General features: G+C 44.8%; 1 protein-coding gene and 1 long non-coding RNA gene across 2 annotated transcripts; one reads left to right on the top strand and one right to left on the bottom strand.

The window, feature by feature from the left end:
- Positions 1 to 385: 385 nt before the first annotated feature.
- On the top strand, positions 386 to 9,072 carry LOC140708435 (uncharacterized). The gene is made up of 3 exons (XR_012088607.2): positions 386 to 1,743; positions 5,911 to 6,132; positions 8,814 to 9,072. It is a non-coding gene; the product is annotated as an uncharacterized LOC140708435 (long non-coding RNA).
- On the bottom strand, positions 3,055 to 14,380 carry LOC110074843 (keratin, type I cuticular Ha4). Its single transcript, XM_020785510.3, has 7 exons — positions 13,321 to 14,380; positions 11,182 to 11,264; positions 10,247 to 10,403; positions 8,736 to 8,897; positions 7,031 to 7,156; positions 5,891 to 6,111; positions 3,055 to 3,740 (listed from the first exon to the last, which is right to left on the bottom strand). Exons 1-7 carry the CDS (start codon positions 13,768 to 13,770, stop codon positions 3,467 to 3,469), a joined length of 1,473 nt encoding a protein of 490 aa, XP_020641169.3. The 5' UTR covers positions 13,771 to 14,380; the 3' UTR covers positions 3,055 to 3,466.
- Positions 14,381 to 15,033: the final 653 nt, after the last annotated feature.

A 15,033-nucleotide genomic window follows, 5' to 3' on the forward strand; every position in this document is an offset into this window, starting at 1 on the left:
TTAACCAGGGACGTGGTGGCGCTGCGGGCTAAACCGCAGAAGCCTGTGCTGCAGGGTCAGAAGACCAAGCAGTCGTAGGATTGAATCCACGCGACGGAGTGAGCGCCCATCACTTGTTCCAGCTCCCACCAATCTAGCGGTTCAAAAGCATGCAAATGCGAGTAGATTAATAGGTACCACCTCGGTGGGAAGGTAACAGCGTTCCATGTCTAAGTCGCACTGGCCATGTGACCACGGAAGATTGTCTTCAGACAAAACACTGGCTCTATGGCTTGGAAACGGGGATGAGCACCTCCCCCTAGAGTTGAACACGACTAGACAAAAAATTGTCAAGGGGAACCTTTACCTTTTAAGACAGGATTAAATGTCTCTCCCCTCTGATTTTCGATTTTTAGTTGATTTTCCTTAATTGTAATAGGAGGAGGGTACTCATGGGAGGAATTAATTAATTCTAATGGGAGGAGAGTGATATTCATGTGCAGAGCCCAGATAAGTTACTTGTTTGGACTCTTAACTCACGGAATCCCCCAACCAGCAGTTACATCTCTGAGCTTAATGATGAGATACATTATTTGTTTTGAAAGGTGCTTCCCTCTGTTGTGTCCCCCACTCTCCCCACCTCCGTCGGTAATCCGAGACCAAGACCTCCTGCTTCAGACAGTAGGTGGCAGCAACACCAAAGATTACTTTATAATGTAACATGTTCCCTACCTTGGGTAACCCAGGTGTTCTTGGACTGCAGTTCCCAAAAACCTTGGCAAGCTCAGTTGGTGGTGAAGCCTTCTGGGAATTGCAGTCCAAGAACATCTGGGTTATCCAAGATTGCAAATCATTGTCTTAGGTGAATGATTAGATCCAGGCTCACGCTGCTGAATGAAGTTGCAATTAAAATAAATATAAAACTTATGACCCACTGCTTTCAACAGGTCTTAACATGTAGGCATCCTTCAGTCTCGAGAGACTATGGTATCGTGCTCTGTATGGAGGTCTTGAAACAGTGTCTTGTGTGGCTGAGAAGGCCAATTCGAGAGTGACAAACTCTTCCACACTAAAGACAAATCCAATCTGTCCCCTGTCCAGCTCCCTGGTTTTGCTTGTTTCGGGACTGCCTCTTTGCCTCGGTCTGCTTTACAAGTGTCTCTTCAAATTGGGAGAGGCCATGATGCACCGCCTGCCTCCAGGCTGAACGCTCAGACGTCAAGGTTTCCCATCTGTTGAGGTCCATTCCTAAGGCCTTCAGATCCCGCTTGCAGATGTCCTTGTAACGCAGCTGTGGTCTCCCTCGGGGGCGGCTTCCCTGCACTAATTCTTCATACAGGAGATCTTTTGGCATCCGACCATCAGCCATTCTCACTACGTTCCCAAGCCAACGTAGACGGCGCTGTTTCAATATTGTATACATGCTGAAAATTCTAGCTCATTCTAGGACTACTTTATTTGGAACTTTGTCCTGCCAGGTGATACCAAAGATGCATCGGAGACAACGCATATGGAAGGTGTTCAGCTTCCTCTCCTGCCGTGCACAAAGGGTCCAGGACTCACTGCAGTATAGGAGTGTGCTCAGGACACAGGCTCTATAGACCTGGATTTAACAGGTCTTAAGCAGTGATGATTGAGGAATTAGGCCCTTGTAAATTCTGATGAAAAGGAACCTGGTTTGTACCCCACCACGGTAATATGTGGATTGGAATGCAATTATTCCTTCAAAAAAAGGTACTTTGGCAGACAGACACAAAATTTGAGGTAAGTTGGATCTTTAAAACAAATGGCAAAATATATTAATTAGGCAATTTTAGGGCACAGCATTCTCTTGAAATCCCCTCTTCAAATCTCTCTCTTTTGTGAGAGAACACTTTCAAAAGTAGATATTCAAATATACTACATTTCTGTGTGATTTGGGAGGGCAGAAATGTGAAGAAACATGATGGAATCAGCTCAGGAAACAGTGAAAATGACATGGGCTGGAAATAGATTCATCTGTCCAGGGCTGGCCCAAAACATCTTGTGACCAACCCCAAGCAACGGGCAAGATCATTCCCTCTTCTTGTTCATGGCACTTGAGTCTTTCTGTAACATGAGAGAAAGTCCTTTTCCATCCTCCACCATACTTGAGGAACATTAATGCTGGAATAAAATAAGGATTTCCCCAACTCAGCTTCTCACAAAGATGTTGCATGTTTCACATCCCTATCCTAAGTCTATATGTTAGCCTGAACCCAACTCAACGGACTGTAATGACTTTGCCTTGAACGAACCAGTGCAGTTACAATTTCCTTCAAAGTGACTCGTCCGTCCATCCAGACCAGCCTCAAAAAATAGCAGCCCTCTTGCTGGACCGAAAAGGCTAAGCTCGGATATGGATCAGGGTTGAACTGGAGAGCTCCTGGCTCACGTAGTCAAAGCTATGGTTTTCCCTGTAGTGATGTATAGAAGTGAGAGCTGAACCATAAAGAAAGCTGACCACCGAAGAATTGATGCTTTTGAATTGTGGTGCTGGAGGAGGATTTTGAGAGTCCCCTGGACTGCAAGAACAAATCTATCAATTCTAAAGGAAATCAACCCTGAGTGCTCACTGGAAGGACAGATCCTGAAGCTGAGGCTCCAATACTTTGGCCATCTCATGAGAAGACTCCTTGGAAAAGACCTTGATGTTAGGAAAGTGTGATGGCAAGAGGAGAAGGGGATGACAGAGATGGTTCGACAGTGTCATCGAAGCAACCAAAATGAATTTGACACAACTCCGGGAGGCAGTGGAAGATAGGAAGGCCTGGCGTGCTCTGGTCCATGGGGTCATGAAGAGTCTGACATGGCTAAACGACTAAACGAACGAATGGCCTGTACATTCTGTGATCGCTGGGAAATTGCTCACACTAGGCTTTTCCAAAATGTGAACCATTTCCCTCTATGATTACACCCTAAGCTCTGATACCAGAAAAAAACTTCGACCATTGTTTAAACGAGGTATTATTTTAAGCTCTTCTTGTCTCCATCTGGAAATTCTCCTTGTACTCCTTGTCGTAATCCTTCCCTAAGAAACTCACTCCAGACATCATACTTTGCTTATGCCAGAAAACAAACTTTTATTAAGAATAAGCCACATAATCTCCCATGTATCCCATAAAGCAATGGTCCCCAACGTTGGTCCTCCAGATGTTCTTGGACTACAACTCCCAGAAGCCTTCACCACCACCTCTGATGGCCAGGATTTCTGAGAGTTGAAGTCCAAGAACATCTGGAGGCCCAAGGTTGGGAACCACTGCCATAAAGCATGAAAGCAGCAGGGAAAAGAGGAACCAGCAGTCAGAGCCACCATGTTAATGGCAGAAGAAGTGCAACTTTTGCATGGCTCCCAATAAGAGGTTTTCTAAGCATAGGGTAGAACACTTTTCGGGGGTTATTTTTCTTTGAGTTTGGGTCATACTTTGTTTCTTGATACCTTTCAGTTTTAGATCTGGACACTAACAGCTTACATGGGACAGATCCTGGTGTTGATTCGTGGGCCACAAGGTGGGGGGCAGACTGGCCCGCATGGGCCACATGGTGGGGGGCCATACGGGGCATGAACTGGCCCACAGGGATTGACACAGGATGGAGCCAGGCTGGGCTCAACCACAGGCACAGATGGGGCGCAGGTTGGCGGACAGGAAGGAGCACAGGTGGGCTCGGGAACACAAACAGGCTGGCAAACAGATGAGCGGATGGCTGTTGGACACTCAGGGTCACAGGGGCGTTCAGGCAACCTGGAAGAAGAACAAACATTGATTTAAAAATAAATAAATAAATAAATGTGAGGTGATCATGTCTCTTGGAAGAAATTTTGTATGTGTGTGCAAGAGCAAATGTCAGAGGCTGAAGCAAAGGGCTTCCCAGTCTAGTAAACCCTCAACTTGGCAGAGTTATGCTGGCTGGATAGCTCAGTAGTTTAGGTATCTGGTCATGGAGCCAGAGATTGGGTGTTTGATTCCTTGCTGTGCCTCTTGGAAGAAGAGGCAGCCTGTGTGGCCTTGGGCCATCTGCGCAGTCCCAGGACACCCCCAGAATAAGGGTAAACCAGTTCTGTGTGTTTTCTACCTTGAAAACTCTGAAAAGCGTTGTCATAAGTCAGAATCAACTTAACAGCATGTTAAATTGACCGTTATCAGAATGGTTAGGACTAAGGATCTGATTAGGCTTGGTGGTCTTGTATTTCCTGAAACCACTAGAGATTTCAATATTCCCCCCCCCCCCCCTCAAGTTTGCTACTAGGAATGGGAATGAAACATTTTATCTTTTTCCTGCCTTCAAATTATTAAAGCCTATGTGCTTTCTGTTCTGAATATGAAGAATTGTGTAAATATTGGTGGAAGATTCAAAAATGAATTTAAATAATATTCTCTCATTTCACCAGTGCAGAGAGAACCACATTGCAGCTTACTGCCATCTAGATGTTAAAGTGGAGGAGCCTCTGAGGAAAAAGAAATGGCAACCCTAATTAAGCATCAGTGTGATTGAACACCTGGGGATTCAAAGGCAGGAGTTTTAAAGTATAGTGGTGCCTCACAAGACGATTGCCTCGCGGGACGATTAATCCACAAGATGATGGTTTTTTGCGATTACTGTTGGGATTCACAAAATGGTTTCTCCTATGGGCGATTTTCACTAGATGTTTGGGTCTGTGCTTCACAAGACTTTTTTTTTTAAGACTGATGGTTCGCACGGCGGTTTTTTCCTCCATTGGAATGCATTAAATAGATTTCAATGCATTCCAATGGGGAACCGCGTTTCGCAAGATGGCTTTTTTTTAAGATTGATGCTTTGCAAGATGATTCCCCCCATTAGAATGCATTAAATAGATTTCAATGCATTCCAATGGGAACTGCGTTTTGCAAGACGTTTTTTTCTATGGACAATTTTTACAAGATGACAATTTCCCCCCCATTGGAACGCATTAAATAGATTTAAATGCATTCCAATGGGGAACCGCATTTTGCAAGACGATGTTTTCGCAAGACAGTGATTTTCGTGGAACAAATTAACATTGTCTTCCGAAGCACCACTGTATATAAAATACATAAAACTCTAGGCCTGGATAGGGAAATTTGTCACTCTGTTACACCCAGTGATTTTTTAAAAAAATCTGAATTGCTTTCTAGTGCACGGAAATAAAAAGAAATATGTGAAGCTGAGGATTTTTTTAAAAAATCAGAAACAAAACTAAAAAATATTCTCACCCCTCCCTGGTTGCTTCATCATGATCATCAACACCCAATGTCCTGCTGTCATATATAATCCCTGAACCATGAGGAAATTGGGAAGATACCAATTTTCATGGGTGTTTACAGGAAAGATGGCCGGGGAGATTTTTTTCCACCCCCAGAATCCAAATGTTTTTTTTAATGTCCACAAGCAGATGCAAACAAGGAAAATGTCTGGATATGACTTATGATGTTACAAGCTACATATAGAAACTGTACTAACATGCTGCTATGCAGCTTTGCCTCCTGTTCTCGGGAGAATTCCCATAAATGCTCCTGAGTATTCTTGGAGTTTGATCAAATGCTAAAAGTAGCATAGCAAGTAGTTGGAGTATAAGTCTGAAGCTTACAAGTCCTGGGTTTTAGTACCCACTGAACCATGAAACTCACTAAGTGACTTTGGGCTAAACCTGTTGTGAGATTATGGTGTAGAAGAGGAAAACCATGTGTGCAATGGTGAACTCATGGGAGGGAAGCTAGAATATACTGTAAATGTAACAAATAAATGTGGAGAATATATTCTAGAACAGTTTTCACAGGAATTTGCTTCCAGCTGGTTATTCTTATGGGATCACAGCTAAGGTGAGTTTAGCAAACCTAAATCTAAATTAATTGTCAGCTGATTTTGCTGGGAGAGGTTAGTTTTGAGTACGTACTTGTGGTCTTCTCCTTCCAGCATGTTGCGGTATGTGGCGATCTCGCAGTCCAGGCGGGCCTTTTCATCAAGGAGAGTCTTGTACTCACAGTTCTGGCGCTCGATGTCACAGCGGATTTCGGCCAGCGTGGCTTCCGTGTTGCTGACCATGGTCTGGAGCTGGGAGAGCTGGGTGCAATAGCGCTCTTCTGTTTCTTGCAAGGTGCACTCCAGGGCATTTTTCTGAGAACGGGGGAAGGCAAGGTACTATTAGAAGGGGAAAACAAAGCACATCCTCCCCATAGCTCCCATAAATCCTGGCCAGCACAGCTAATGGTGAGGGTTTCTGGGAATTGTAGTCTAAGAATATTTGGGAATGCAAGGCTGGGAACCACAGGTGCACAGTATCAGACTAGGACTTAAGGAAGCCTGGGTTCAAATCCCCGCCTAGCGATGGGACCTCAATAGGCTGGTGGTGACAATAGTAAACGACTCATTGAAGATCTCACATACTTTGAAAAACCCTACGTGACTTTCTGTAAATCAAAAGGCACAACAACAACACAACTCCATAATGAGTTAGCACACGGCCTGTTCTCTTCTTTATGCCCTCAAGTCACATAAATAATATCCTAATCCATTAGTTGGCATTTGTGTCTTGAAGTATCTGTTCCTGCATGCTTCATCTGTTCCATCCCGTTGTACTTTTAAGGGCACATAGCATCCATAATCCTTTGATGTGGTCTGGATAATGATCATTGCTAATCAATACAGTCTTGGCGCCTACTTTACATTCTTCCTTCATATCTCAGACTTCTGAAATGAAGTGGTGCTTGTTACAGAGGAAACACTCTAATGTAAATACAATAAAGATAATGAAAAGATAAGACGCCATCAGGGATGGGGAACTGCTGATCCCCATTTTTTCCAAGTCCCAGAAACACCTGTTAGCATAGCCAGTGATATGGAATTATGGGAGTGCTTGTCCAGATTCTCGGAGGTTTCCCAGCTCCTGTGCTATATGGGTTAGATTTGGGGATTTATCTCCTGTGCCTTTAGAAGAACTGCTCAGAAGCAGGATCTGTGCTAGCGCCACATGGACCTGTAAGATACTTGCATTCAGTGGTGAGGGTTGAACTAGGCGCTTTGAATTCATACTCACCATGCTCTGCTGGGCTTGCAGGTCTATCTCAAGGTTTTGAACACGACGCCTTCCCTCAGCAATCTCACTCTGGCAGCTTTGCAGCTGCTCTCCGCTGGAGATCACCTCCCTGTTTAGCTGGTCCATCTGAGAGAAGAAGGGAAAAAGTAAAGGCGGGCTGAGGGACTTGCATTGTTCTGCGCGGAATGGTTCTTGGCAAGAAACCCATTAGAGTGGTGGGAAAGTGGATTGATGTAGGGAAAATGCGTCTTATCTAAATGTATTTCTGTTTTCATTTACTTAAAATATTTATACCCCACCTTTCTCCTCAAGAGAATCCAGGGTGGCTTACAAATATTAAAATAAATGATGCAGCGACTGGAACGGAAAGAAACCCAAACAAACAGTGGCCCGCCTGTTGGGCAGCCAGTTACCAAGAAAAAGCTTACTTGAGGAGAAAAGTCTTTGCCTGCCCACAGAAGGACATCAAAGCGGGGGTCAGCCTGGCCACCCACGGGGTGGTGGTGGTTTCCACAGCTTGGGAGCAGTGACAGAGAAGGCCCTTTCTTGTGCGCTCACTGTGGACACCCGAGAGGGTGATGGGACTGAGAGAAAGACCTCCTCTGGTGATTTTAAAAACCAATACATCTCTCTTCACGAGCAATGTTGTCTTCCACGTAGCTTGGGCCCAAGTCATTTAGGATTATGTGATCCCTGAACCCAGCCCCAGTTAACAATCGAACAGCAGGATTTTGGACCTGCTGAAGTTTCTGACACTTTCAAAAAAAAAGACAGGCCCATGCAGAGCACGTTGCAGAATCCAAGCAAGATGGAACTAAGGCATCTGTCTCTTTGACAAAGTCACGCCAAGGCAGGTTCAAACTTTCTCCAGCTATAACAGGTTGGGCTTCCAATGTTGGGCCATCTGTACATCAGGGGACTGCATGTCCTTTTTCTTACCGGGCAGTCCTCCTTTTGAAAATGTGCTCCATTTGGGAGGTCTTTCTCGAAGGGCATTCCAATCAAAGTTTAAAGATGAAGAATAGAGATGAGATATTCGTATTCGTCTCCTGGAGGAGATGAATAGAAATATCACCACCACAGGCATCTGGCCCTTTCGGTCCTCCCCCTAGAACCAGTCAATCCACTTACCGCTGGCAACGCACACGGCCATTCTTGTTCACGCTGTGTCAATCACGGACGCTGTGTCAATCACGGAAGTAGCCCGGATGAGGCTTCCCCGGCTCCTTGCACCTCTGACCACTCAGCAGCTGAGTGGGGAGACTCATCATCCCACCTTTTCTCTAGAGTGGTCAGCAGTGTAGGGAGGCTGGGAAGCCCTGTCCAGGCTACCTCCGCGACTGGCGCAAATGATGACAGCCCCACACGCTGCACCATGAGCAGTAAATGGGGGGTGAGTCAAAAAGGCCCAGCTATCTGTGGTGGCAATATTCATATTTGTCTCCCCCAAGAGACGTATACAAATATCCCATCTCTAATGAAGAACCATGAGGGTGGAAGTCAGAAAACGTGAGGTTGCCCATCCACAGTGAGATATACCTGACCAGCAAACTAAGAAGGCACATCAGTTGCCTGGTGTTTGTTCTAATTTTGCACCCATGCATACATTTTTAGCATACGTGTTTTTGTGCAAATCAGGGTCCTTTTTTGAAAACAAAACAAAACCCCAAAATGTTATAGAGCCCTCTTCTTCTGGTTGCCCTACCTTTTCCCTGTACCATGCTTCAGTTTCTTGGCGATTTTTCTCAATTTCGGACTCATACTGGCATCTCATCTCATCCAGGACCTTGTTGAGATTACAGGATGGTGGAGCAGCCACTTCCACACTGATGTGGTTGCCAAGCTGAGAACGGAGGGCACAGGACTCCTGGAGGAGAGGACGGGGAAAAAAAGAAGAAGAAGGAAAAGGAAAAAGATGAAGAATGTCTCTTTGAGGCAGAGATTATGAAGAGACAATGGAAAACAGAGTTTTCAGATTTCCTTCATTTTGTCTACTGGTTGCTTAATTGGGATTCAGTCCCCAATAAAACTGTTGTTTTGCAGAGCTTCAGAGAACAGGGCTTTCTTTGGGTCTGGGGGCTTGGAACTGGATTAAAAATCAAAATCTCCTCAGGGACAGTGATTAGTAACCCATAAGAAAAGGGGAAGGGAATCTCTGTTCTGTCGGCCTAATCTTTCTCGTGGAGGTTTGTTGTCTGTTCTGCTGAGGTCTGTGGGAAAAGCTTCTTCCCCTCCTGCATGTGGCAACAGGAAGAGAAGTCAAGCAGTCCCCAGGCTGAAGACTCTACCCTGGGCCATGAGGGGATATGGTCATGCCTCAATATCATTCAGTCATAAAGGGCCACAGGAAGGAAATCCTCCATCCATCAAGTTTTGGTTCCGTATCCCTGCTTTAAGATTTTCCCCTTTGCCTTTACAGCTTGAAGCAGTTGTCTACTTGCCCGAAGCAAATTTGCTCTGCACACCTCAGGCCTCTCCAGCACTACATACTTACATGGCGCTGTGGGCTAAACCGCAGAAGCCTGTGCTGCAGGGTCAGAAGACCAAGCAGTCGTAAGATCGAATCCACGCGACGGAGTGAGCGCCCGTCGCTTGTCCCAGCTCCTGCCAACCTAACGGTTCGAAAGCATGCAAATGCAAGTAGATAAATAGGGACCACCTCGGTGGGAAGGTAACAGCGTTCCGTGTCTAAGTCGCACTGGCCATGTGACCACAGAAAGATTGTCTTCGGACAAAACGCTGGTTCTATGGCTTGGAAACGGGGATGAGCACCGCCCCCTAGAGTCGAACACGACTGGACAAAAATTGTCAAGGGAAACCTTTACCTTTTCCTTTTAACTTCCTTTACCTAGACCATCACAGTCAAAGGTCACACAGGACTGAGGCCAACATGGATTAATGGTCTAAGAATCTGAAGGCCATAAAGTTGGGGAACGTTCATCTAGATTGTAAGGACTGGTGGATAGATGATGCCCCCTGCCTTTGGACTGAGGGTGGACGATCTGGCCTCTGTGCACTCTCAGCTCCATCATTCTATATCTCTGAGCCTGTGTTTTAGCAAAGGGATGGGAAATGAAAACCCCAAACTGCATCACCCCTCACTGTTGCCTGTGTTGGCTACAACATGTGATGGAAGTTGCTTTCTTTCACCATCTGGAAGGTCCTAGATTCTCCCTGTTTTAGCATTATTAGTATGTGAAATGTTTTGGTGATTACCTCCTCGTGGTTTTTCTTCAGGCACGCCATTTCCTCACTCAAGGACTCAAGCTGTGTTTCGAGGTCAGACTTGCACAAGGTTAAACCATCCAGAACTCTACGAAGGCCATTTATGTCACACTCATCTCGCTGGCGCAGACTCACTTCATGCTGATACCTTCAAAAGAATAAAAGAGAAATGACTGCCGCATGTCTGAGAGAGCAGCATATGAGGTCTGGACCTGGGAAACGGAGGCACAGGCCCAAGTCAAGGGTGAATTCAGTGGCCAGTGAAGAGGCATCTTCTGTTGACACACTAAGGCATCAATGTATGCTTATCAAATGTTCATAGAGATTCTGAAACCTTCTTCTCAGCTTCCCGCACTATTTTATTTATTCTAACCATCTTTCTCCTCCACTAAGCACCCACCCACCCAGAAGAAGAAGAAGAAAATAAAGAACTGGAAAAACTAACAAAGTAGAGGGACCTGGCAATGAAAACATCTCATTTGTGGATGAAACACACTTCAGTGGTCCCCATAGTCATCGGGGCCTTGGGAACAATATCAAGAAATTTCACACAGTACTATAAGCAGTTGCAGATCTCAGAAGTCACATCATCAGAGCTACAAAAAATGGCAATATTAGGAACAGCATACATACTGTGCTGATCTTTAACAGATACTTATGTTTTTGGTTAAAACTTGTATCTGTTATATAATACCAGTCAATGTTTTTATAATTTTGACTGTGCCTGGTATTTTTGGATGATAATAATATTAATAATAACAATGTAAATCAAAAAGTAGAGTGCTGCCATTGCTAAGAGTGTTCAGTGTTTTCAGCCAAGTTCCCCCCCCCCAAAGCTTTTGTTATTGGGACCTTGGTGGGAACTATATGGGGGAGTGCAACATACAAGATGCAAATGGCAAGATCTATCCCAGAACCAATCTTACTTAGTGCAGTAGTCATCATTAGCCATTTTAAGATTATCAATACCCAGACACAATCTTGCATTGTCAGCTTTAACGCAGCAAATCTGAAAAACAAAACAGATGAACAAATGCATTTCATTTTAATCCACGTGGATTTGATAAGAGGGGGTTCAACATTCTGCGGGTGAGTGCTGATGCTGTGGGCCCACTATGAACACACATTTGCGGTTCTTTATAAGATACCGTGTCCCAACCAGTGGTTCTCAAAAGGCTGAGTAAATGTCACTAAATATTCCTTCTGAGAACCAGTGTGGTGTAGTGAGTAGAGTGCTGGACTTAAGCACTCAGGAGACCAGGGTTCAGATCGCTGCTTGGCCAGGGAAACTCATTGAGGTGAGATGGCAATCTCAAACCATTCAACATCTCTCATAGCTTTAAGATCCTATTAGGATTGCCATAAGTTGGAAGTGACTTTATGGCACACAACAAAAACTTACTTTCCCTGCCTCCTTTGAGCAATTTTTTGACATTTTAAAAATGGATTTTGCTTGTGGCTGTTGTCTTCAAGGACCTAGGTGTAGATTTAAGTGTATATATGTCTATGCTATGTTTTAAAAGACAAAAATCAAGAAACAAGAAAATATTGGACAGCCTGCCACTCTGCTAACCACCCTACTTCTCCCTGCATTTGTCAAATTATATTGTAAATTAACCCAATGGTACCATCAGGATGGAAGTCTAGGGTGGAAATCTAGGGCCCTGCTTAATAGGATGAGGAAGATCCTTCACCCTTCCTCACCAATGTAGCATTTAGAGACTGGTGGGACCACATTTTTAAGCCAGTGCAGTAAAGCCAACTAAATATATGTGTGTATGCAAGGCCATGAGGTCCAGAAGCTAAAATTAATCGAATTTCACCACTGAAGAAAAGCTCACCATTCAAACCACCTCCCTTCTTTAGATACTGTACTAAAATGAGGCATAAAAGCCCGCCAACCTCAGCAGGTTGTTAAGAGGGTATGTTACTTTGGATGTGAAGATCAGCTTGAGTCACTGATTTGGTTTTAAACCTAAAGATCTAGACCAATGGTTCCCAACCTTAGTCCCCAGATGTTCTTGGACTACAACTCTCAGAAATCCTGGTCAGCACAGCTAGTGATGAAGGCTTCTGAGAGTTTTAGTCCAAGAATATCTGGAGACCCATTGATCTAGAGAATCTAACATTTTGTAATGCTAACTTGGAACTCCTTTCAATACAGCATGCTTCTTTGCAAACACCCCTGTAACATTCTTCTGGCTGCAGACAAAACGAGCTTGTCCGACACTGTATGGCAATTCCTACACTTGTATGATAGAAGAAATAAACCTTCCATTACATCTTGGAAGACTGAATCAAATGCCAGCACTAGAAACATTCTTACATTTTTATTGTATGTTCTAAAATAATCCTTCTCCTTGTGGGGGCAAATAACAGGTTTTAGAATTCCTCCTGTTTCCATGGAACCTGCTGCTTATGGGAGCCCTCATGATGCAAGAGAACTGTGTCGGATCAGACCAAAGACCACTTTACGTAATCATGATGATGTGCCATCAAGTTGATTCTTTCTCATAGAAGCCCTTTTTAGTTCTCTAGACACAGAGTACTCAGGGGTGGGTTACCCCTCCCTTCTAGGGATGCTTTGGGACTATGCAGCTTTCCCAACGCCACATAGTCTGGGAATCAAACTCTTGGTTCCCAGCTCCATGGTGAGGAGCTCCAACTCTGTGAACTGCTCTGCCAGCCAAAGACCAGCATTTTTCAACAGTGGGAACCTGAATCAGGATGTGAGCCCAATAGCAACGTCCCATTTATGTCCTCTGGCAAACGCCACACAGAGGCATCATCCCATTGACACTGGAGATAGTATGTAACCATCATAACTGGATTCCATTGATACCCACATCCTACTGAATTTTTCAAATCCTATTTTAAAGCCATACAAGTTGAGGGCCATCAATGCATCTTGTCCATTGTTGAACTACATGATGCAGAAAAGAACATTGTTTTGTAAGTCCTGAATCCCTCACTGTTCAACTTCATTGAATGGCTCTGAGTTCTGGTATTATGACAGAGGGATAAAGTCCTCCCTTCCTCCCCACCCCTCATGCCCCATTCATTACCTTCTGCTCGAGTTCTTCGATGTTGCAGTAAAATTGCTTGAAGTCGGTGCACACGTAGGCGTTCTCGCATTCAAACCATTCTCGGATCTTGCATTCCAGGTCGGCGTTCTCCTTTTCCAGGCAGCGCACTTTCTCCAGATAGTTGCCCAGGCGGCAATTCAGGTCCTCCATGGTTTCTTTTTCATTGCAGTTGAGGATCCCTTCACCCCCAGGGTGTAAGTTGAGTGGGCGTGGAGGAGGTGGAATGCAGGGCGGTGGGACGCAGGGGGAGCCCAGGTTGGGAGGAGGCAGGTGTGTTGACACGTAGCCTCCACTTCGGCAGCTGTTGGGGAGCGGAGGAGGGAGGCAGAAACTAGACCGCCGAGGAAGGCAGCTGCCAGGTCGGCAGGGGGGCATAATCCCACAAGAGCCCCTGAGGGACCCGCAAGTGCGACTGGAAATAGAAGCCATAGTGGAAAGGAAAACCTAGGTTTCCGAATGAGAGAGAAGACCCAGGACACCCAAGTCTGAAAGGTCGTCTCCTCTTTAGAGGGTTTTTTATACCAGGAACACTGGGTGTTAGCTTCTTTACGAGGCTTGCCTCTTGTGGCAATTCACCTGTGTGCTTCTCATTATCCTGCTCGTTACTTGGTTAAGGAGCATTTCTTTGCTTATTAATGCCTCTTCTTTACTTCACAGCTTTGCTTGCTAACGCGGGATTTCCCTTCATGGCTGTCTCTGGAATGAAAGTTTTACGGGACACCATCAAAGCAACCTGTCATCATCATCATGAAACACCAGTCTTCAATAGCTGGGTGTGGGGCATTTCAGAAACATTATAGGCTTGGTGTTTCACAGCAGGGTTGTCCACTCTTTCTCTGACCTGTTTCGACCAACGGCGAAATACACCCAAACATGCTAGACAGTATTTCTGTAGATTATTTCAATACACAAAGAACATTTGTGTCATACTAATATTCCCTTAACTGGATGCAAACTGCTCAGATTTCCAGATAAATCTATAAAAGATATTTTAACATGTTTTTTTTCTCCAGTTGTTCAGAATTTTGGAGTTCGGTGTCACCAGAATGTGGATTACATACAATTTCTTTGCCATCTAAATCCGAGAAAGCTGTTTTAGGCCTAGTTCAGTATCTGATGTCAGTAATGGACTGTTTGAGGGTAAATAAACTGAAACTTAATCCAGACAAGACAGAGGTGCTCCTGGTCAGTCTTAAGGCAGATCAAGGAATAGGATTTCAGCCTGTGCTGGATCTGGTTGCCTTCTCTCTGAAAACACAGGTGCACCTGCTGCTGGAATTGTCTCTGAGCCTGGATGCTGAGGTTTCAGCAGTGTCCAGGAGTGCTTTTGTACAATTAAAGTTAGTGTTCCAGTTGTGCCCATTCCTGGAGAGGTCTGATCTGGCCATGGCGAAAGATGCCTTAGTTACTTTCTGGCTGAATTGCTGTAAAACATTCTACATGGAGATGCCTCTGGAAAGTGTTCAGAAACTTTGCTGGGTCCAAAATATGGCAGCCAGATTGATAATTGGGTCTGGTCTCTCTCTCTCTCTCTCACACACACACACACACACACACACAGAGAGAGAGAGAGAGAGAGAGAGAGAGTATTATAGCAGCTTCACTGGCTGCCAGTCCATTTTTGGGCACAATTCAAAAGTGCTGATTCTAACCTATAATGCTATAAACAACTTGTTTATATCTCAAAGACCA

Source organism: Pogona vitticeps, chromosome 6 (assembly GCF_051106095.1).
Source record: "Pogona vitticeps strain Pit_001003342236 chromosome 6, PviZW2.1, whole genome shotgun sequence".
NCBI classification, from domain to species: Eukaryota; Metazoa; Chordata; class Lepidosauria; order Squamata; family Agamidae; genus Pogona; species Pogona vitticeps.